This window comes from Archocentrus centrarchus, chromosome 23 (assembly GCF_007364275.1).
Source record: "Archocentrus centrarchus isolate MPI-CPG fArcCen1 chromosome 23, fArcCen1, whole genome shotgun sequence".
Classification (NCBI taxonomy): Eukaryota; Metazoa; Chordata; class Actinopteri; order Cichliformes; family Cichlidae; genus Archocentrus; species Archocentrus centrarchus.
The window spans coordinates 2,408,832-2,433,306 of NC_044368.1; the positions used below are offsets into that span (position 1 = coordinate 2,408,832).

General features: G+C 42.7%; 1 protein-coding gene across 3 annotated transcripts in view; it reads left to right on the forward strand.

Moving 5' to 3' along the window:
- Positions 1-3,610: 3,610 nt before the first annotated feature.
- grip1 (glutamate receptor interacting protein 1) overlaps positions 3,611-24,475 on the forward strand; it is a 45,927-nt gene continuing 25,062 nt past the window's right edge. The window contains exons 1-3 of one of the 3 annotated variants that reach the window (XM_030719796.1): positions 3,611-3,894; positions 22,860-22,940; positions 24,177-24,312. In XM_030719796.1, the coding sequence (XP_030575656.1) occupies positions 3,759-3,894; positions 22,860-22,940; positions 24,177-24,312 (353 nt within the window). In that variant the 5' untranslated portion in view covers positions 3,611-3,758. Of the gene's footprint in view, positions 3,895-16,999; positions 17,195-22,859; positions 22,941-24,176; positions 24,313-24,475 lie in introns of those variants that run through there. The other 2 variants (XM_030719797.1, XM_030719798.1) reach the window with 2 other exon arrangements.

Below are 24,475 nucleotides of genomic sequence, written 5' to 3' on the forward strand. Positions count from 1 at the left end.
TGCGGAGAGGGCATGAGTGTGTCGGCCACTCGGAGAGTAAAGGTTTACCTGTCCTGATGTGGACGTTTGTCACCACACCTCCTGTTTCTGATCTCATCTCTGGTGAGATTCCAGATTCTCTCCATCGTTTTCCCGCTGACGCCCGACTGAAATCTGCAGGAATCTCACGCCGCCGCCGCCGCCGCCGCCGCCATCACACTCTTGGCTTAAAAATAGTCCCAGAGCCTGACTGCTAAATGCTGGCGTGAAGTCTGTTCCCGCTCTGATCATTTTCGGGACACTCAAACACACAGTAACCTGGTTAATCTCCTCCTTATGTGCATGATTAAAATATCCTCTGATCACAATCTGCTGCCCCCCCTCCAGTTTGTCATTTCCTGAGCCAACAGGGCCGACTGGGACCCAGTTGGACGAGTGACGAGCTTCTCTCCGATCCACAGTTTGGCAAACGGATTAAAAAAATGAATTTAAAGTGTACAAATGTATTATTATAATTTCACAGCAGTCTGTGTGCTGTGTTTCACAGATTTTCTACAACTGAAGCACACTTACCCAAATACGGAGGCCCAGCACTCGATTTTAGCTTTTAAAAACCAAAAATAGCAACATTCGTAAAGCTTTTGTTAAAACTAGGCTGACAAATATTGATTCTTTTCATTATTGATAAATCTCATGATGATTTCCACAGGAAAAATGAATTTAGTTTGGTCTGTACAGCCCAGTTTATGTTTTTATTTGGGTTTTTTTTCTTGTCCTGATTGTTTTTTGAGTTTTTATTTTCTTTACTTGTTTAAATTATTTTTTATTTTTGTTTATTTAATTCATTTTTCCTGTTCCATTATGAAATTTTACATCATTTATTTTTTATTGTTATTTTTGTTGGTTTGTACTTTTCAACAGCAGAATGAAAAACAAAGTAACAAGAACAGCTGAGGAGGACGTGCCGGTTTTCCTCAGACGCATCGAGCGAACGTCCGTCCGCGTAAATCGGTTCAGATATCGATCGTATCGATCGTCGCTCTCGTTAGAACAGCAGACGTGTTCACAGTAACGTACTTAAGAAACATCTTGTAAAAACTGAGTTTTTGTGTGTCCTGGGAACGTCATGGAGTCCGGTCGGATTTGTTTGTCCAGCGCCACCTGGAGATCACATGTTGTATATTACAGTTTTTTTTTTTGAAATATTTGTTCTGGTTGTGTTTGGGAGAAGAGACGCCGGGGCGAGAGCTGAGATTTTCTGCAGTTTGCTCATTCCTGATATTCCTGGAGTTTGGAGCTGGAACAAAGGCGGGAATCTAACTGCCAGAATTTATTTTGTGTTAAGTGCCAGCCTTGAATTTGGAAAGGCGACTCGGTGATTAAAAAAACTTTTCAAACCTTTTTTTAATTTTTACTTCATCCTATAATTATTTTTGTTTCCTTAAATCATTTATTTGTCTTATTTACTGTGTTTTGTGTAATGTAGCTCATTTATTTATATTATCTGTATTTTTTAATATATTTTAATCAATGCCAAATATTATTTTCCTAATTTTATTCACTTTAGTACTCCTTGCATCAAGTTTCTGTTTTCAATAAATTATATTTTCATATGTTCTTTCTGTTTATATTTAATGTTATTTTATTTTTTCCTTTTACCCGTCGCTCTTTTTAAATATAATTTTATTAATGAAATAAGGCAGTATAATATGACTGTATCGGCTGATCAAACATAAAGTCTATAATTCCATTTATTTATGGTTTATTTTGTGGTGTTGGAGTTTCCACGGAGGACAAATCGAGGCGCGCGTCCTAAACACTTTATAATATTCATCTGCTACATCGTACTGTATTAAAATTCTGTCCCTTGTAATAATGAAGGTGGATATATTTGGGGTTACCTTTTATTCTCTAATACTTCCCTCAGATGCGTCAGCAGGCAGACTCGATCGTTTGTGAAGGCGCTGTAAGGAGCTTTAGTGCTGCGTTATTCTGGAGCCTCATTTGAGCTACACTCAGGTACCAGAGGATGCTCTCATCATCCAGTGGGCTTATCTCAGCAGATCACATCCACTGACTCAGACCGGAGGGCGTTTTCAGCATTGTTTAGGCCTTGCTCTAGCACAAGTGTCTCCATTTATTATCCTGAACAGGCCCCACGATGAAAGAAGTGGGAGGTCAGGATTTCAGGGCTCTGTGGAGGTATCGTGGCCTGTGGGTCGACCCAGAACACCTGCAGGGATTAGACGGCGGTCAGCCGTGACGCTCAGACCACTGAAGGTGAATAACATTGATCACCTCATTACAGTGGGGCTTTTCAGGGGGTGAAGTATACGAGGCAGCGAGGGAACGATCAGCTCTAGATGAGGCAATAAAAATGTGACAGTAAGGATCTGTGTGAGTTCGACACAAACCTGTGATGGCAGGAAGGCCGCTCTCTGTCCACAGTGGTCCAAGAATTACCTAACACAGTTATTCATGACCCTGATAACCTAAAAGTAATCTGTTTACAGGTTATTTCTAAACACAGTTCAAATGGAAACAAATAGATTTCAATAGAAGGTGGAGGAACTTTTGGCCCAATAGTCACAAACTGATGGGACAGATGTTGCTCAAATGTCACTAAACATGCAGGTTGTACTGGTATCTGTCTCTGAGTCTATGACAGATGTGGCCCAAAAAAAGGTGTGGCAAACTCTGTCGGGGCCAGATGTGGCGTAAAAGTTATGAGCCATTATTGTTGTGGGATACAGCAAAGGCTGTTCGGGCCAGATGGACCCCAAAGTCACGAGCCGGGTTTTACATCAGCTGAAGGTTCTCCGGGCCAGATGTGGCCCAAAGGGTCAGTAAACATATAAGGTGGACGTGTGGCCAGATGTGGCCCAAAGAGAGCTGCAGATGTGGGCACTGTATCTGGGATAGATGGAACCTGAGAGCTTGTCACTGATGTTGGATCTGAGCTGAACCAGACCCAGAGCAGGACCTGGATACTGGTAAAACCCACAGGAGGATTATCCTGGTTATGAGTTTGGGAAATCCGATTTTATCCCGGTTTTCTGCCGCCTACCTGCACAGGTTTCCCCCCCTCCCCTCCTCTCTCCTCCGCTCAGTGTACAATTACAGAAGACTCTGAAGAATTCACACACCGACTCCCCTCCCCCCTCGCTGGAATGAAGTGTGTATGAATGAGGAGGAGGAGGTGAGGGAGGAAAATATGGGGAGAGAGAAGAGGGAGGGAGGAAGGAAGCAGGAGAAGATAATGAAGGAAAGAAGGAGCTAATGAAGGAGAGGAAGTATAGGATGGAGGGCTGAGATGGAGGAGTGGTGTGTTAGAGGGCGAGAGCAGCAAACGAGCAAAGTGTGTGTCTGTGTGTGTGTGTGTGTGTGTGTGTGTGAGAGCTACGAGCTCTGTGATTGGCTGAGCCCGGCTAGATGCACCAACAGCCGAAAGAAGACGGAAAGAGAAGAGAGGGAGGCTGCAGATAGAGGAGAGAATACAAAGAGCGAGTGAGAGAGTGTGTGAGGGAGTGTGTGTGTTACATGTGCGCTAATGTGTGTGTGTGCATGTGTGATATCCAGAGGTGTGTGTGTGTGTGTGTGCGCAGCAGCAAGCAGAAAGAGGAGACGAGGAGGAGGAAACCTGATCCCACTCTCTCTGTTTCTCTCTGTGGAATAAACGCTTAGCCCTCAGCGTTATTGGCCTTGCTGCTAGCTTGCAGCTTAGCCCGGCCCAGTTTGGACCCGGTGTGATAGTGGTGGAGGTGGAGGTGGTGGTGGGGATGGAGCGGTTCCTGGCCCTGCTGCGCCTGCTGAGCAGGAGGAGGCGAGGGAGGAGGTACCGGGCGGACGATGATTACCAGGAAGGCTACGAAGACGTTTACTACTACACCAGCAAGTACAACACAAACCTACTGAGTGAGTGAGTCCCATAGAGAAACAAAGGAGAGAGAGAGAGGAGGCTTTGTTTTATTGTCCTACTGAAGAGCGAGCGAGGTAGAGCGATGATGCAGAGGGTGAGAGAGAGGCTTATCAACAGATTATGACACTTAAAGTAGCCCCGAGTGTGTTGCTGTGTGCTGTTTTAAATGTGTTGTGGGGACCTGTATGTGTTTATCGCTCTGTGGGGACTCCATCCAGGGGACATAAAGTCCTGTAACTTCAGGGGTGAAGACATTAAGGTTAGTTCGAATCCTCAAAAGTGAAATAAATCCATCCCAGTGTGTTTGAGGTCTTTTATTTGTGGGTTTTGGCGACATGTGTATTTATTTTTCTGTGATGTGGGGTCTCGACTTTGTTTTAAGGATAAAGTGAGTCCTCTGAAGTGGTGGAAATGCAACTGCGTGGGTGCGATTTTAATTAATTTCCTGGGACACTGGTTTATTCACTTTCATGAACTGTAGGGACGACATCAAGGTTTGAAGTGAGTCCTCGCACGGTGAAGGAGAAAATTCCAGGGTTAGCTCGAGACCTTTGAAGTGGTGAAGATATTTAGTGTGTGAGGTCTCGTATTTGTGTGTTGTGTGGACGTATGTGCGTTTATTGTCTTGCGCTGTGGGGACTTCCTTCTGAAGACAAAGCGTGAGTTCTCATAAGGGTCTCTGTATTTTCAGGGTAAATGTTTCGAGGTTAGTTTAAAATGATTGTAACCAGGTCCCCGTAAGGTGAAGGAACAAATTTCAGGGTTAGCTGGGTGTGTGTGTGTGTGAGTGTGTTTTTGTGTGTTTTGGGGTCATGTATGTTCTTGTTCACTGTGAGAACTCCCGTTTGTTCGGGTTCAAAGTTGAGTCCTCTTAAGGTGAAGGAGCAAATTTCAAGGTGAAGACTTTGAGGTTAGAGGAAGTCCTGTGAAGTGATGGAAATACAACTTGCTCTGTGTGTGTGTGTGTGTGTGTGTGTGTGTGTGTGTGTGTGTGTGTGTGTGTGTGTGTGTGTGTGTGTGTGTGTGTGTGTTTAAGGCCTTGTATTATAGATGAAGGTCGTTAGTGAAGCTGCTCAGTTACAGTACACAGACGCTCACTCAGGTATTCAGGTGACATGAACCAGGTGGTTTGTGGGTAGGGTTAGGGAGGATGTTTACTGCAGAAAGGAATGTGAACAATGTGGGCAAACACACACTAATTCCAGCTTTAGCGTCCTGTGTTGTTCTAGTCTGCACGCTTCAGTCCTGCTTTACTGTCCTGTGGCAGTTTCTGCTTCTGCTGTTGTTCCACGTTCTCGTCTGAAACTGCAGAACTTCGGTTCCAAATATGGGCGACGAAGCAGGATTTCCTCCCCCAACAGAAGCAGATCGTGGCACGCTGAATCGTAAATAATGGCTTTAGCTCGAGGCGCTCACACTTCCACTTTAATTAACTGATCTTTAATTCAGTTCAGATATGATTTGTCTTATTGTGACCCATATCTGGGGGTTCCTTTTACACTTATTTTACGCTCTGCCACTTTAATGGGGCATCAGCAGCAACAAGAAAAGATAATATTGGCTCTACTATGAGACTGACTAGTTAACCACACTCCAGACCTTTAATCTGTCTGTGTGGATAAATGAAGCCTGTTTCTGACATTGATAATAGCCTTCTGGATGTCCCTTTTAAAATTTCACCCCCAGGGCACTAATTAAGCAGCTTTAGCCTTCCTACAGCTGGTGTGCATCTGCAAGCTGCTTTGCAACCCATTTCATGGCTAACTTAATGTCTGTTGTGATAGTTTGATTTGTTCGTCTCTGGGTTCTTTTCACAGGAATATTTTCCCATGATGATGCATCGCACTGTAGCACATCTGATCATGCAGTAATGCATCCACTGTACGTTAGGCATGCTGGTCTGGTGGTGGAGATGCAGAGCCTGAGGTTGTTTATTTTAGTCTCACAACCTGGATGATATAACTGGGTTTCTTCACCTTACCAAGCAGCTGGTTTCTCACGAGATCACAGGGAGGCTGTCTGTCTGTGGCCTTTATCTTAGGCCTGGGTGATCTCCATAGTCTGATTGTCTTGACTGTCTGATCACCCCCCCCCCCCCCCCCCCCCCCCCCCCCTGTGTGTCACCAGTAATGGGGAGACGGGGTTAAGATTGTGCTATCTTCCCTCCCTGAGAAAGTAATGTAAGTTATACCAGCAGGAGAGCCTCATTCACATATCAATGAATGATTTAGCCTGCAGTAATTAGTGAACTTAAGTGGACGGGTATCAGTTGAGCAGATAAAATGGTATTAAGTCATAACATCAGCCTGCCTCTTGTCTTCTTTATAGCTCGACTAACAGCCTGTTTTGTAAATGTGTGAAATGTCTCACCTGTCTCCCCGCTTTCCACACAAACAGCTGAGTCTGCCACCGACAAACGCACACACAGAGCTGAGCAGAGGAGATTAACGAGCGTCTCTGCAAACGAACAGTGTTCACATTAAGCTGTAGTTTCAAATCAGACCCACAGACAGAAATATCTCTGTGGTGGTGTTTGTCATGTAGGCAGATTAACTTCAATATGAGTCTCTCAGTGATGATGACTTTAATACATCAGTGAAGGCGCATAGTTCATGGGCCACATATAGCATAATTTGATCTGAAGGGGGTGGGACCTGTAATAATATGTAACCGTGTAATAAGTAACGTCTGAATGGTGCTTCTGTGCGGGTGCATCGATGGCAGCGTGTGGTTGGGAGGTGCACGTCAGATTACGCCGTACGGTTTCAGAAGGGTTTGTGGGTACGACGCACCTACGGCGTAGATTTAACACAGGAGGCGCAATCCTCTGGAAGTGTTACAGGTAACTTGATTTCAGCTTTTTTGGGCCAATGATAATCATAAAAATTACATAATTTTGGATACATATAAATGTTTTCTATGATGAGAGTGGTTTAAAAATGTAAGACAAGCTTATAGAAATGAGCATTGCTACATTTTTACACAAAATGCTCAAAATATTGTCACAAGCATCCAAAGGAATATTAGGAATGACCCACGTCACGGCTTTAAACAGAAAATATTCACTCCTGATAAAACATTTAATGAGGTTAATCTTTGCACTGCTAAAGTGACTTTACATCTTAGTTTCTGCGTTAACTGCAGATCAGAGCTGAAAGGCATAAAATCTTCACTTTTTTTGTTTGTTTGTTTGTTTTGTAGTATTTTTACGTCCAACAGCTGATCGACATCTAGAAACTTTTAACATTCCCTCTCCTGGAATCACAACAGATTCTTTTACTGAAACACTGGAGTAGTTTTTGACTTTGCTGCAGTTTTCCCACACGCAGCCACCCAGTATGGAAAGGATGGATGTAGCTTCCAGGACTGAAGAGTGACGCCAATCCTGAGGCGTCTTAAACCTGAAATGTTTCTGCCGTCCAGCAGGGGGCGACTCCTCGGGTTCATACAGAAGTCTGAAGCCTTTGAGAAATTAACCCGTCTTCTAATTTTCCTGATGGGTTTATGGTCTCAGCCGCTAGTTTAAGGTCTTACTGATCAAACCATGATGTCCATCTTATAGCTTATTGTCCCCATTACAGTAAGAAAAGATGACTGAGCCGGAGGAATTTAAGCAGCAGGAGTGTGCTCAGATCCCTGTCAGGTAATAATCTGCTTTGTGTCGACGTGATGAAGATGAAGATCTGAAACTTCTGTAAAGCCCAAAGCTGGTGGTTTCAGTTTATTCTGGTCTTGTTTCTATTCTGGTCTCTGACTGTGATTCTGTTTGTTCTGCTGCACTTTGATGTGTTTTTAAAGCATATTTTGAAGTTTTTCTTCATTATTTTTAACACTGATGAGACAGCGGGGAGCTGAGCGGGGAGTTAACAAAGGAACCAGTCAGGTTGTGATAAATCGAAGCTTACTGCGCACTGGTTTGTTTTTTTCACCTTCACAGTCCTCCTGCTGGCGTTTGTGGGTTTTTCAAAAATCAGGATAATGTTTCCTGAAATGTTTTCAAGTGAAATCCGCCCTCAGCTTCTTCTTTGTGTCCACATGCTTCTAGGAAAGTGTGTTTTTGACACATTCCTCTCGGAAAAATGTCAGCCATATTTTTGTATTTTTTTGGGTGAACTCTGGTTCACGCCTCGCCCGCCTCCATCTGTCTCCTGCGGAGAAATCTCCAGCAGGACTTGAACTCGCCGTCTTCTAAACTGTTTACACTTATTAAAAAGCATTTGCGAGCGGCGAGCAGACGACGTGAGCTGCACTTCGGTGTCTCAGATGTTTCTGAATGAACTGAGGAGGAGAACTTGGACTGATTATCCGCACAGATTAAAAAAAAAAACATCCTTCGGCAGCCTTTGTGGAAGCTTATGGGCGTAAAATTAATAATTTAATCATTAAGACAACATATTTGTGTGTTTGGATGCTAATGGCTGACACTGAACTTATTATTCCTGTGTGAAAATAAACCATTTTTGTCTGCAGTGCAGAGCTGCCAGGAGGCATTTCTCAAAGCTACCGGCTAGCTAGCTCAGAGAGTGTGTGTGTGTGTGTGTGTGTTTATCACAGCGTGTGATTGTATATGAAAGCACTTTAAGGCTGGTTGACTGGCTAACCCTCACACACACACACACACACACACACACACACACTCTTTCCTCCTCTCCTCAGACCTTGTTTAGGGTGATTTTCATCCCGTATTTCCTCTTTGAGTCAATCAGGTTCGACCTTGTTAACCTGGTTTATTGGACCGAGCATCTTAAGGAGTTCATGAATTAAACATTGACACAGAGTGAGCATCAGTTGTTTCTGGTCCTGGTCTGTAATGTTCATTTCAGCGTCTGTGTTTGGCCTCAGGAGGTGGAGCAGGTTGTGCACTGAAGCCTCCGCACAGTCGAGTCCGTTCACCTGAACGTGGAACAGATTTACATCAGAAAATCAGCAAATACGAAGCAAATGTTGTTGCCTCCACCGAGGCAGTGATGTGATTGGTTGGGTTTACCTGTTTGTTAGCGAGATCGCTCATGGTTTCTGTTGCAACTGTTTTTACTTTCTTTTATTTGTAAATTTAATGCAGTCTCACATCAGTGCAATCTATTGATTTTTACCTGAACAAAAATGCTTATCACACTGGTCTCATATCTACTGATTCAGGTCCATGAACACAAAATAAAAAATTTCCACTTTTAAAAGGTTAAATTATCCACGTTCAGGTTTCAGACTAGAAGCTGGAACTTAATGTTACTGATATTAAGTGTAGTCATTAGAAACTGTGCAGGTAGGTTCTGAAAAAGATGAAGTTTGGCTTAAAATACAACTTAACAGCATCAACGACTGTGACAGAAATAACAGGTCTGTCCTCTCATCGTGAAGTTTTTTTGTGATGCTTTCAGGGTCCTGTGTGTACATCACAAACCAGCACCTGAACCGAGCTGTGTTAAAAGGAACAACCTGAAATGGACTTGGTGTGATTTCCCTCTGCAGACTTTAAAGCTTTCACCACCAGGGGCAGCATTTTACCAGTTGCTGTGTTTACACTATTAATTTAACCCTTTTGCAGCCCTGTTCCTGGTTCCTGTTGTAAATAATGACTTGCCTGGTTGGCTCACAGCACTATCTTGTGGTACAAGTTGGTATTACAGGAAAGTGTGTCCCAGCCCTACTTCAGCTGCTGGTGCTACCCCTTCAACACAATACACACATGCTTTGGAAATAAAGTCACAGAAGTATCTGCAGTGTGTTGGTAACTTTAACCACGCTGAGTTACAGTCAGTACCATCAGAGGAGCGTGTTGGATGCCAAATGTTTTTGGTAGCATTTTTGTGCGCGCGCATGTCATTCTGTTTGTAAACACAAAAGCTTGAAAATGAATTCTGATAAAACTTTGCAGGGGTGCAGGTGGGGGTCATATTACTCATCCATTCAAATTTACTTTCCATCCACCGACGTCTTCGAGGTCAACGTAATGATTTATTGGTCCAAAATTAACTAAATCCTTAAAACTTAGAAACTATGATTCTTCCAAGTGTGGTGTGCATTCTCAACATATGGAAAATACTGTATAAAGATTTAAAATGTCACACTTGACCTCTGACCTCATGTTTACATTTCACATCTGCCTTTCTTTTGAGTTGATTCCAAAATGCGTTTTATGTTTAAAGGAAGTGACAGAAGAGAGAACGAGCTGCCAGGTTAGTTATAAATATACTGAAGTATAATATATAATAAACTCAAGTTATTCATGTGCAGTTATTTACAGATCAGTACCTGTGACCCTTGACCTGCTCCTACATGTTGGTGTAAATGTCTGATCTCAGTTTTACTGCACGACAAACTTCTTAAAGTACATTTAAACAGAAGAAAGAAAACAACACGAATATATAAAAAATCCAAATACTGTGCAGAGGCGGAGCTGCCTGGGTGGAGGTTTGTGCTCTCAGTGCTTCTTGTTTAAATACATTTTCATGATTTTCCTGAAGCTCGTGTATGTTGGATGTAGTTCGGTCCATGCAGGGTGTCGAGAATTTTTCACTTTAATTGAGCATCATTAGTGTTTTATGTTCTTGTATTCTTTAAAGAAAGAAAGGATAAACCATCACGCTGGGACACAAGAACTTCAAAATTTACCTTATTTTATTCTGTAGAACCAAATGTGCCAAAAATGCAGATTTCTGAGAACAGGACTCATTTCAGTGTCCTGCAGCTTTCTGTGGAGACTCAGCAGACATGAAATGGGAAATAAATTGAAGCATCTTTTTATATAAATCCCATGAGTGACATGTGGCTGCACAACCCTAATAAAGATCTCCTTTATGCCTACCAGACTCAGCTTCCAGCTGTGATTCCTTCTGAGTCAGATTAACTATCTAACGCGGTCATTTTGTAAAACTAAAGTCGCTGTAGAAAAACTGAGCGGATCCTGAGGTGGTCAGGTGGGAGGAATGACCTGAAACTGTCCTTTAAGCTCGCTGCACTGGTTTTATCCCTCCACTGTTTGTTTTATCACTTCCTGTTCTGGAAAAACAACCCACAGCTGCTCTTGTTCTTCACTGCACTGGAAATATTAATAAATAAATACGAGAAATCAGGGTATTTTTAACCCCGTGTTGCCTCTTTTGACTGCAGGTTAAACGTGTTGGGCTGCAGCCACAGGCCACACCTCCACCTCACCTTTCCCTCCTGGGCCCGCCCGCCTGCCGTCTCCTCCATGCGCTCGCTGATCTCATTACATGCTGAAACATTACGATGCATAAATTTGCACCTTAATGAAGTGACTGTTACACGCCGAGGAGTTCACAGCAGCCGTGTGCTGTGTGAGGCTTGTTGACACCGAAAAATTTGCTAATTAAAGCTTTAAATAAGGCCCTCATTAGCATAACTGGACCTGTGTTCAACACGATGGAGATTAAAGAGGAAAACGGACGGCAGGAGGGAGGGCTGGCTCTCGTTTAGCGATGTTTTCTTTTCTTTTCTTTTTTTTTTATATTGACTCCTGCTTCTGACTTTTGTGAAGAAGCGGCGAAACCGTCCTCCTGTGTTCCCGGCTGCCGTTAGGTCTGTCATCACGCCCACCCGCTCTCATGTGTGACTGTGTTAGATCCTCTCGACTCCGCCGGCTTTCAGGCCCACGTTTCCCTTTTTTCCATTCGCTCGGATTGTATCCGTGCTGGTCTGGAGGCGGCGTGCTTTTCGCCGCGGGATTATCTTCTCAGCCTATGAGCACGCTCGACCGGAGAGGCGGAAAGTAGAGCAGAAATCCACCTTAATTAATCTGCAGGCCTTTCGGGACTCGCAGCAATTTCCCCACATTATTTGGATTTGATGTTTAATTAGTTCTTTTAAATTAAAGAACTACGGCTTCCTTTTTTCTTTACTCCTCAGAGTCCTCATAGAGTTTCCACTGTGTTAGGTACACATAGCTCAAACTAATGCAATAAATCCTGCTGTCCTTAAACTTCAATGCTCAATTTTAGAGGAACATCTGTGGTTCGAGCTGCTGCTGACGTTTATTTTTCTAATATTTGAGCTTTCACTTGTTTTGTTAGAAAGCCTTAGGTGCTATTTCATACAGTTTTTATATATTAAAAGGCATTCAAGCTGTAATTATTAATGAATTCAAAGGATCTATTCAGATCATTTCCAGTTAGCAGATTTGCATGATTCACAGTTCAAAATAATCATCATCTCTCTGAAGGTCTTAGTACAAGCTGTTTTAGCCCCTCCCCATTTAAGACCCTGTTTACACGAGAACGTTTTCAGATGAGAACGGTTTCGCCCTCCCATTTATGGCGTGAAAATGATACTTTTTGAAAACGGCCTTCAGAGTGGAGCTTTTTGGAAATGCTCCTCTTGTCTGTTATTGGGTAAATGGGCGAAAACGCTACTTTTTGAAAACGACGTATTGGCACATACGCACTATGGTTGTGACTCCTATATCCACACCGCCAACTGATGGCCTGGCAGTGGGAGCTACAGCATTTTCAACGTCTTGCATTTCCGTGTAAACAGAGATCATTTTTGAAGTGTTTCCATCTGAACGCGCTACTTTTCGAAGACAGTAAAACGACACAGTTTCCAATGAAATCGTTACCGTCTAAACGGGGCCTATGGCAACTTTCTTATGATTGGCTGCCCTTCATAATCAGCAGAAAGGCGGGGCTTCTCTGTTGTATATGGCCATATTAGGGATGTCCCCTCTTTGTGACATCATAAAGATCCATAAGTTAAAAAAAAAAGCTTAAACAGAGTTTTTAGACCTTTTGGCTCACAGATTATTTGAAATAAGGAGAGTAGTGTTTCCACTTGTGCTTTTAAGAATCAGCTCAATGTGTTGTTCATCTATCAGTGAACTGATTAAACCTGCAGAAGTTAAAAAGGACTTTTAATATAAATAATTAAGTGCGTTGCTGTTTCTATATTTAATATTTTTCTTTTAGATCTATTTACTTATTTTTACATTAATTATTTAATTTACCTTTATTCTGTGTGTGTGTGTGTGTGTGTGTGTCATCATTCTGTTATAATTAGCAGGTATTTGGTTGATTAGTGATTTTAAAATAAAATCTTTTCTTTTTGTTATTGTACATATTTCTTTTTAATAAATAAACAGTTGATGAATTTGTGGTGCTCATGAAGTAGAAGATTATATTTTCAAAGAAACAGTTTTGGTGAAGAATGTCTCTGAAGCTGATTCTCCACGAACAGAAAAGTTGTAACATAAACCAACTGTAATTAAAAAGTAACTAAATTAATTTAGCTCAATTTATTAATTTACTTTAGCAGTATAAAATTATAAGTCACAATTAACATATGTTGATATTTTTATGTGTATATCTGTTAGGGTTTTCATGAGAGTGGGATTTCAAATCCAACACTGATACTCTAGAAAATCCTTGCTAGGATGGAGGCAAAAAAAATTAAGAGACAATATAATTCTTTTAAATTAAAGATTTGAATACAAACAAAAATGTCCAGGACAAGACTATTTTAAGGAGTATGTTTGACTAATATTTTCCTGCTGTGCTTATGTTCTCATTGGGTTGGTAAGGTCGGCTGCCTTTTTAGACACAAATAACTTTGTTATCCTGTCAAATTAACACCGTCTATTATAATGTTACAGACAGGCGGGACTGATAACCTGCCTGCTTGCTAATTGTGGTGATAGTGATCAGTTCCCATAGTGAACCAATGAAAATCCAGCGGGATGATACCTCACCACAGCACAGCACTAGGTGATCAACCGCTGGTTAGAACCCTGACTGGCTGTGTGTGTGTGTGTGTGTGTGTGTGTGTGTGTGTGTCAATTAGTAACAGAATGTCAGTTTTTGTATGTGCAGTGACTTTAAGTCAAATTTTCCTTTACAAATTTCTGCTTTTAAGACTCACTCCTGAGTTTGCTGCTGTTGAGGGAAGATGACCTCATCCCAGAAAAGTGTCTCCTCACTGCTAACTGCTAGTATGTACATCCCCTTTATTCAGCCTGATGTTCACCGTTTCCTGCTCCAAACCCTCCTTCAGCTCCCAAATCAAACAAACTCTCTCAGCTCCAGTAAAAATGATCAGTGTGGCTGCTCTCCAGCTGTTACAGTCCGTCATCACTTAACATCTCCAAGATGAAATGGGTTAATTTCAAACGATAGCGGGGGCAGGAAGTGGGAACAAGTTGGGTTCAGCTTTCAGTCTTCTTGTCCAGACATGTTGTTTGAATAACCTTTATTAAGTGGAAATTCAGGATTGATGTTTGCTTGAAAGGTCTGACGGCGAGTGCGGCGGCGAGGACGGTTCGTCCCATCTGTTCCTCACACACGTGAACCCGTCAGCCTGCCTGCGACCGTTAGCGCTAATTAAAGGTTTGCACATTCGTCCTCTCCTCCTCCCCCCACCCACCTCTGTAACAGCGTTATCAGTGTGTGCTTGTGTGTCATTGTTTCACACACTCACACTCTCTCTACATGTCAGCGTTTATTCTCTGATTTGGTTGTTTTGAAACGCTGCCGGCTGTGATGATAACCTGCAGAGTGTCTGTGTGAGTGTGTGTGTGTGTGAGAGTGTGTGAGTGTGTGTGTGTGTGCTGCTGTGAACACTTCTTTCATCTCTCAGAAATCAGTCTTTGTGCAGCTCGGGGTCGCTCGCTCTCTCCCCTCAATTATTCATCAGCTTGTTTCCATGGTAACAGCTGCAGCCGTTCCTATGAGTGTGTGTGTGTGTGCGCGTGTGTGTTTGTGTGTGTGTGTTGACATGAGGAGGACGGGCTTCATCACTTCATTACTCTGTTCTCAGTGATGTGAGGCTGTAAACAGGAAGTTCTGCTCGTAAAGTTTGTTTTGAATGTTTTTATGTGTTAAGCCAAAGATTAAAGGCTGAATCTTTTTTATCCTAGACTCGGTGTGTGTGTGTGTGTGTGTGTGTGTGCATGTGCATGCGTGTGCGTGTGTGTGTGTGTTCGTTCAGTGTGATTCTGACACAGAAAACGACACAAATGAAACCAGAACCTCAGATGATCCACGATGGCTTCGTCCACGTGCATCGATGAGACTCTTTCAGACACCATGGCATCAGGTTACCGCTGAAACCCATTAACAGCACGTTGTTACTCTAACGACCGTAACGATAAAAACTTAGAAACACGTGTTACAGACGTAATGAGAGACACGGCGACAGGAAAACTGGCGTGACTGCAGCTTCCTGTCAGCTCAAAAACTTTTACAGAGAAAAGATGCTGTAGCAAAAAAACCTCCAGACTGAGGACCATTTCTCCTTCCTTCCTTTCCTGTATGTTGTCTTGTTTGTTTTTTGCTGCATACTGAACAACATCACAGCACTTCTCCACCCGCCCTGTGGTGTTTTTATTTCTCTTTACTGCTTTCTTGGTGTGTTTTTCATGGTAATAAAAAGCTGAAACGAAGCTGAGTAAATGCATGTTGCTGTGCTGTTGTAGTGTCTCCAGCAGGGGGCGGCAGGGATCAGCAGCACTCCTCAGCTGAAAAACCCTGAAGAAAAGCTCCCTGATATAATAACTGTGTGTCTGACACACACACATGAGACAGGCTGACCTGCATTCACTGCAGTTATGGTAACATCACTGTTAATACCTTTAATACTCGCACACTGACACTAATCCAGAATAATCTGCAGCTGAAACACTGACCTACATGCCTGACCACTACCTGCTGCCGGACACGCCCCCAGGAGCCGGCCAATCATATCACATAAAACACACCCGCTGTTGGCTCGATGCTGCGCTCGCTGAGAGGAAAGAAAATACCTTTTCTGCTCCCTGCTGAGAGATTTTAAAGGTTTAGCGTCGTCACCTCGATGCTCCTGAGGACAAATCTCATCGTTTGGCTCCTGAAAGCTGCGGCGATGGAGGGCAGAGGGGCGCAAACCTCACATTTATCTGATGAAATCCAGTTTTACAGGTTTAAAAATCAGGTTTAAACTGTGGAGCTGTGAAACAAAGAGGGGGGACTGTCCACAGGAACACATTAGGGCCCAGTTTCCTTCCTCCGCCTTTTACTTCCTCACTTTCCTGCTTCCTTCCTTCATTTCGCCTTTCACTTCCATCATTTCTTTCCTTTTATTTATTTAGATCTCTGCTTCATCATTTCCTTCCTTCCATCCCTCCTTTCTTGTTTGTTAAGAACAGAAGGACAGAAGAAGAGGTAGCTCTTCTTCTGTCCTTCCGTTCTTCGTTCTGGCCTTCCTTCCTTACACCCCTTATTCTTCCTTTCCTTTTCCTTCTTTTTCCTTTTCTTTCTATATCCCTCTATCCTTCCTCCACTCCTTTCCTTTATTTTATTCCTTTCCTTCTCTCCTTTCTGTCCCTTCAATTAATCCCATTTATTTTACTTCTTTTTTCCTAATTTCTTCCATTCTTTCCTTTATGTTCTCCACCTTCTTCTATCGCCATCCCTTCATTTTTAGTTTTTCATCCCCTTATAAATATTTTATTTATAAAATATTCTCTTTTTCCTTTTTAATGTCCTTCATCCTTCCTTCCTTTCTTGTTCCACTGTTTGTCTTTTACTGAATTTTTTGGGTTTTTCATCTTTTCTTCTTTTCTTTTTGTTTCCTTGCTATTCTTCCTTCATTTCAATCCTTCTGTCCTTTCCTTATTGTAATTTTTTCTGCTCTCCTTGTACTTCTCTCCTTCCTTCCTTCATTTCCTCCCTCCATCCTTCCACTTTTTCTTTAATCTCCTTCCCTACATCTTCCCTTTCTTCCCTCCTTTTACTTTCTCCCAGTAATATTTTCTTTCTCCCAGTAATACTTTTTCTTCTCATTTCTTTGCTCCTTTCATCCTGTTCATATATATATATAAATATAATTTTACTCATTTTCATTTTTTTAACTTCCATTCATCTCCTTTTATCTATCCTTCTTTCCTTCCTTACAGCTGCACAAACACACATTATAAACCAGCACAGACATACAGCAGCCTCCTTCCTCCTCCTCCCGCTCCTCTTCATCCTCCCATCTGCGCAGACTCTACCTCCACCCTCCCCCTCCCTGATTTTATGGAGGCGCTTCACATCTGCAGCACTCTCCCTCCCTCCCTCCTCCTCCCTCCCTCCCTCTCTCTCGAGCCTCAGGAAGCGCCTCGATGATGGTTTCTGTTTGAGGAGGAGGTCGTCGGTCATTCGGTCGCTCGCAGACGAGACAGCGAGGAAGAGGATTGGGAGGTGTAGGGTTTTTTTGGCGGCTGCACATCTTCTGCATGGCGCTGGGGGGGAGGCGGCACTCGGCTCGGCTTCACCATGATCGCCGTGTCGTTTAAATGTCGCTGCCAGATCCTGCGCAGGGTGAACAAAGGTAGAGAGACACAGAGGAACACTGGGAGGAGGAGAGAGAGAGAGAGAGAGAGTGTGATGAAGGCATGATTTCATGTGCAACATACGTGCAGAAGTGGTCGAGCAACATTTGCTGTAAACTGCTGACATTGAAAAGAGAGAGAGCGAGAGAGCGGGTTGTTTATGACCAATGCCGGCTGTGTGTGTGTGTGTCTGTGTGTGTGTGTCTGTGTGTATGGGGTGGGGGGGTGATGTAAATGATCTCCTGATGGATTCATTCAGTCGATTGCTGCAGGTTGCTTTGGGCGAGAGACCTTCAGAGTGAGTGAGCGAGCGAGCGTCGGGTCCCATTTTCATGAATGTAATATTCATGGTTTGTATTAACACAGCAGAGCCGGAGAGCGACCGGGATCAGTAAAATCCCACAGTCTCGTTCAGTTTGAAGCTTCAGGTGTTTGTTGGCTCTCATTTATCTGAACACAGCAACATAACTTTATTTGTACATCAATCTTTTCCACACGTGGTCGATTTAATGACTCATTTTAGCCTTTTTTATTTTTATTTGTCCTCCATGGACAGTCCCATCAGTTGTATTTTGAAAGTTGAGCTGCTGCCTTTCCATCTTGTCTTTCCGTATCAGCTGGCTGTTCCATCCTCGATGTTCGGAAAGTCTTTCCTCCCTCAGTCGCGTGGATTCTGTGTCTGCCGTCTCAGACCGCAGCTCGTGACGGTCCCTCTAACCAGAACCTGCAGCAGGTGGAGAACCGGTGCAGCAGCTGCGGTCTAAGACGGCTGACTTCGAGTTCATCCACGGGATGAAGGGCTGACGACAGAAACGACTGAACGTGTTTCATCCCTGGACCACCTCTTATTTTGAAAGTTCAGTTGGTGCCTCCTGTCTGGCTGGCTGCACGTTGATATTGTGGCGGTCCTCGATGTCCAGAACCTTTGGGCAGATTCTGCCTCCGTTGTCTTGCACTGTAGGTAGTGATGGTAGTTTTACACGGCCACTGCAACCAGAACCTGCAGCAGTTGGAGAACCAGTTCATCCTGCGGTCCAGCGGACTCCAGCTGCAGCATCAACAGTGGTTCCGTTTTCTACTCTGGAGATCTGCTCCAACCTACATTATGCTCAAACCAGGAAATGCAGCAGGGGGGGAATCTGGGTACCATCGTGGTTTGTAGTTTAAGATGATGGAGATTAAGTCTGACCGCAGAGGTTGCTGAATATTGCTCCATTTTTTTAATCTTTGGACCATTGTTGCTAACCAGTTAGCTGTTGTCTTTCCCACCAGCTGTACGGGTCACTGTCGCTGCGGCGCTCCATCGTTGAACTTCCTCTCCAGAGTGTTTCTCATCGTACGGTTTGACTGCAACTCTGCCTTCTTGGACTGTAGCCGGCAACTTTCCACTTTGGAAAGTCGGTCTAAGCAGAACCCGGAGCAGGTTAGAGAACTGGTTCATGTGCTGCTATGCGCCTGCCTTCACTACCAACACAAATACACTGTAATTCTGTGGGAAATGCTGGATATCAAGCAGCTGTAGGTGAGAGTGACCAAGAGGTGAAATATATCCAGTATATTTTCTGATGAAGGGACCTTGAGCTCCATCACTTCGTAAACAGACGAATTAAACTTTAAGGTTCTCATATTTGTAGCTTATAAGTTGGTAATTAAGGACAAAAACCTGTTTTTAAATGCAGCGTCTGCAGTATTTACAAAAATGTAAATAAGTGAGTTTAAAAAGATTCAGCAGCTGCTGTTTGGGCTCCACTTTAAAGGCAGGAAAGTTTGACTCTTATTGAATTGCAGGAGTCGTTTGTTCAGTTTCTTGGCAGCATAACAAATGAAGGAAACCTGGCTGGTCTCAGTTATCTTCAAACAGTTCAGTTTGGCTCTGGAGTCCACCCAGCCTCTTTGATTCTTCTTAATTTGGAAATAACAGGGAACACTTGAATGTGCCGAGCCCCGGCCTCCACTGGAAGCCAGTTAAGCTGGAAGAGCTGAAATCCTCCTTTTCCAGTACATTGCATAAAGCTTCGATGACACCTCCTGGGCTGAGATAATCTTACAGGCAAAGACATTTTACCCCTACTGTGTTCAAAGTCTGCACAGCTCCAATTCCCCTTTGATATTTCTGCTGTTTTATTTGTTTCTTTGGGAGATTTTAGTGTTTGGAAATGTCTTTGAACTTGTTGTGAGGAGTGTTATAAATATAACGATTAAAAATTGAGCTCTGGCTCTCAGTGGATATTAATTATAGAAGTGAAAACACAGTTCAGCTTGTGACCGTAAAACCTCAGATGTTAGCTTTGGGAGGTTTTGTAAATGAATGTAAGTGGAAGAGCTTTATCTTAAAAATCCATGAGCTTGGCTCAGCATCCGTGTTTTCAGGTTTTAAAATCAGAGTAGAGAGCGAACACGAATTATCTGTATGAATAAATAGTTTTAATTCAATAATGAATTGTTTTAAATAATTAGTAAAAATACCATCAAAACATTTTTGTCAGCTAACAATGCCAGTTTATCTGCACATTAAAAGATGTTTAATGTGATGTATAATATGAGTTAAATATGAAAGACTCGATACAGAACCTCAATACAAAATCGATACAAAATCTCATACAAAATAAACACTTAAAAATAATAAATCTGGACAAATTCACTTATTTAAAAATAATTTCATAATTAATCATTTAAATAAAAGTTTTCTGTTAATTTGCAGATTCAGCTTTAGAGATGTGTTGTTAAATTTTGCTTTACTTTATTTAAAAAAAATAGCAGCAATTGAAATAAAGCAAATATTCAGACTGAATGTGACGGAGTTCGTTTTTATTACTGCTGATATATTTCTGGCCTGTAGGTGGCGTTTATTTTTTGTTGAGGGAACATTTACATTTTTACTGCTCTTACTTTTCCTGCCTGTGGTGTTTATGATTAACATTTTTATTGTTATTGCTTATTTAGTGTTATTGCTGTGAGGAGTTTTTGCATACAGATTTTCACTGGTTGCATTTGGCTCATTATTATTATTATTATTACTGCGGCTTTGTTTGCTTCGCTCATACATTAAAACACAGACACGTGTGTTCGTTCATCATGTTGTTGTTTTTGTCTTCATTGTGTCCCTGTGTATGGTTAGATGGTACAAACAGCTGTTCATAAACAACAAATGAACAATAAATATGTATATTTATTCTTTGTCTTTGCAAGCTACATATTTATTGTATAAGACAAAGTAATCAGTTACAGGCACTGTTAGCATTAATGAGCAGTTATTCACAGATATGCACGACAGCACAGTCGAGTGCTGCTGCATGAAAAAATGTTTATTTGCAAACAACAACATACACGTAACGTAGACGTAATGTCGCCTTCATTTTGAGATTAGCTGCTACATGTGATTTATATCATTTTCAAAGAGTGTTATTAAGGCTTTATAGACGTTCATCCAGATCTAGGAGGACTTAGGAAAAAAGCATAAATGCATACACTATAATCATTATAGTAAGAAGTAAACTATTATTATTATTATGATGGGGCCCCATTACATGTGCAGTTTTATGGCTGCTGTTGGTTTTCTTGCACAGTCGGTCTGAAATTCTGGTTTTCGATGCTCAGCATTTAAAGATAACGTGACCTCGTTTAAAGAATTACGGCTCAGTCACAGGCGCTGAGATTGTGTACGCATGTGTTATATGAGATACTGCAGTGTGTAGAATGTAGTATTATACAGTATATGAGAGTATATGTAGATCGTACTGTAGATGGAGGCAGAAAAAACGAGAAGCTGCTGCTGCTGTCCTACATCTGGAGGAGGAGGAGGAGGAGGCTCAGCTTTCATCTTCAGTTAGTTATGGTGTGTGTGTGTGTGTGTGTGTGTGTGTGTGTGTGTGTGTGTGTGTGTGTGTGTGTGCGCCCATATATTGCTCATGTTGTGGGGACGTAAATCTGTTTACAGGCTCATTTTGTGGGGACTCGACTTCCTTTTTGGGAATAAAAGGAAGTCCCTGAGTGAAATTTTGCCTTGAAGACTTGCTCTAAGGTTGGGATACGGTGGGTTACAGTTAAGGTTTCTTTCGGGAGATTAATGTGAGGTAACGTAACGTCCTTGCTGTGTTTCTGAGCTCAGCTGCTGGAACCAAACAGAACAGATCCGGAGCAGATTAGAATAAATTAGAAAGGCATAAAGTAGAGCCAAACAGAAGATGAAAATAGAATACCGTATAAAGGCGAATAAAAAAAGGAGACAAAACTGAATGTTTTTTATTAACACCTGTGCATAATCTAATGCACAGGTGATATGAATGTCTTCCAGAGTTTTAGTGCATAATTCCTCTATTCAGGAGGAGGTTCAGATTCAATAAGGTATTAGGTAATTAAATGCTGTCTAAGCCTTCACCTGCTGTCAGGTGCTTACCTGTTGTAAACTGGGAATAAACAGTCAAGCCCATCCAGATTTATCCACATGACATCATGCTTTTAGTGTGATGACATCACCGGCGGGATCTCCCGGTGGGCTGCTGAGATTGGTGCAGACTTAGCTAGACCACCTCTGCTCTCCACAGGGATTGGTCGCTGTGCTGATGAGGTAACCTCTCTCCGGCTGCAGTTTCTTTATTCATGAGCTGAACAACTGCTCAGCAGCTGCTTCAGGCTGCAAACCAGACACACCAGTGGTCAGGAGAAATCATCTTCAGAGCTTTGCTGGATGATGGTGATAAGTAAAACCTGAAGGTTTAGATTAACACTGACATGTTTTTCTGTGGTGGAAGTTCTGCACTGTCTGATGATGATGGTGAGTACAGATGCATTATGGGAGCTTGTTGTGGGAATTCTGTCTGAGGGAATCTGTGTCTGAACTCAGCTGGTTTAACCAGTTAAAGGAGGCCTCTTGAACTGCTTAAGCTTCAGAACCAGTTGGATGAACTGGTGGTGCTTCTGAAAGGCTAGATGAAGCTATATTGGTGGTATATTTATACCATTTAAAGAAACTTATTGGAGGAGCTTTTTAAATCTCTAAGTCAGTTGAAGCGTCTCCACGACCAGTTGGATGAACTGGTGGAGCTTCTGAATCTGCTAAAGGAAGTGGTCAAGGTTTCAAATACCAGTTTGGTCTGGAACCATGTAGAGGAAGTGGTAGAGCCTCTAGCTCTGGCAGAGCTCAGCGCCAGTCTGTCAACACTTTGGAACCAGGTATCGCAACTTCTTGAGTTTCAGAAACAATGTGAAGAATGGTGCCAAAACCAGTTAAAGGAACTGGTCACTTATTGGACGTATGGGCACTGAAAGCATTCAGAACTGTGATAAGAACCGGTAGAACCTCAGAACCAGTTTGTGGAACCCAGCTGATAAGCTGCTGGACCTTTTACATTTACTACTGGAACTGGCTAAAGTTTGGAACCAGAGCTTTGAAACCATGTATGAAGTATAGAGCTATTCGTAGAGTATCAAAACAAGTCAGCAGAACCAGGAAGGTTAGCTGGTCTGAAACTCGTTAGGGTGCACTGTAAAAGTCTGGAACCATTTAGAGGAAGAAATGGATATTTGGAGCCAGTAGAAAGCATTGGTGGAGGTTTATATGCCATCCAAAAGAACCCGGCTGATGAGGCTTTACTTCTAGTTGCTGGAACCGGTTTAAGTCTGGATCCAGTTTGTAATTTGCTTGCATGTCTCCTTGTGTTTCAGATGAAGGGCCGTACACCAAACACTCCGCCGGGTCGCGACCTCCAGATGGAGCGCTGGCCATCAGGAGACAGAGTATACCAGGTAACAAACACCTTATAATCTGTGTGTCTTTGAGTCCACCAGCAGAGCTCATGAACACAGCTGAAAATAGAGCATGCTCACAAAAAGCTGATGTTTCCCATCTTGTGACCTGCACGGGAAGATGCTTGCAGTCGCAGTTTATCTCCTCCCACCTGGAGCTGGTGGCCTACTTTTGATTTCAGGCTGAGTGCTGCAGTCGGAAATTTTGTTGCAATAAAAATGACACCAGTGACCTGTGAGAGCCGTCAGTGATGTCAGAGAGCCGAGAGATGATGTCATAGTTTGTAGAACTTCAGTTTTAAGGTCTTTCGTGCGTTCCCTTGATTAGAGGGACTTTGAGGGACGTAGGTGTACCGTGATTGGTCAAACCTATGAGTACAGCATTGGTAACCGCCCTTTTAGCTTATAACTTAGCATCCTCTGTCTAAATGTGATCACTTTTATCTCCAAACCAACTCTAATGCTGAGGGTTGAAAATGCTTATTTCAGAAACCAGCGGGTTAAAGCCATCCTTCATATACAGTCTGGATTTCCAAGCTCAGAGTCGGTTGTGTTCAACTATGAACTATGCAACTATGCAGCTTTAACAAAGCTCTGTTCCTCTGAGGGAAACTTGGTGCTAACTGGAGCTTTGTGAAGTTAAACTCTAAGAAGTTGCCGCTGCAGGAAACTTGTTCATCTAAGTTTTTTATCAGAGATTTGAGGGTTTTCTGTTTCCGAGTGTGAGTCAGCGATGGCGTGTTAGAAAAGTTGAAAAGGACGCTGCTGCTTTTTTTTGTAAAGCCTCTTTGGAGGAGGAAGATGAGTGAGGAGGAGATGATGATGGCCACTGCCAAAGACTAAGCCTGAGAGAGGGCGAAGCCCTGCCAGATTAAAATTAAAATGCATTTAAATGAAATCCTGCTTCCTGTATTATCACCTGGTAGCTGATCACATCTCATTGTAGCAGGTCTGACCTGAACTATCTGCCTGCCTCTCTCTCTCTATCCATCTCTCCCCCTGTTAAATATTTCAGCTGTTTGATGAAATATAGATGGATGACAGAACAGAAGATGACTTCATTTCTCCTTTTGTCCAGATTATTATTTTATTTCTCCATGCTTAAAGAAAGAGAGGAGGAACTGTGCAGTCACGAAGCAGAGGGAAAAAAAGAAGAATAAATTAAACTAGAAGAAGAAAAGGAAAAATTGCTTCATGGTGGGAGTGTGTTCGACTCAACCTCTGTGCTTTTTGCAGATGAGTTTCGGGGCTGCACCGTGGTGGAGTTGATGAAGAAGGAGGGCACGACGCTCGGGCTGACGGTTTCTGGTGGGATCGACAAAGATGGGAAGCCTCGGGTTTCAAACCTGCGACAGGGAGGCATCGCAGCCAGGTAACACCTGTCTGTCTGAATCTGTTTGGTCAGGCTTTTCCTGTTTTGGCAGATCTGGTCTTCAGCTAAAAAAAATACCCGCTGAGACTCATTTTGAAATCATAACAGATGTTTTAGCTGTTTTAAAGTCATGAGCGTGCAGTATAAGATATTATAAAGATAA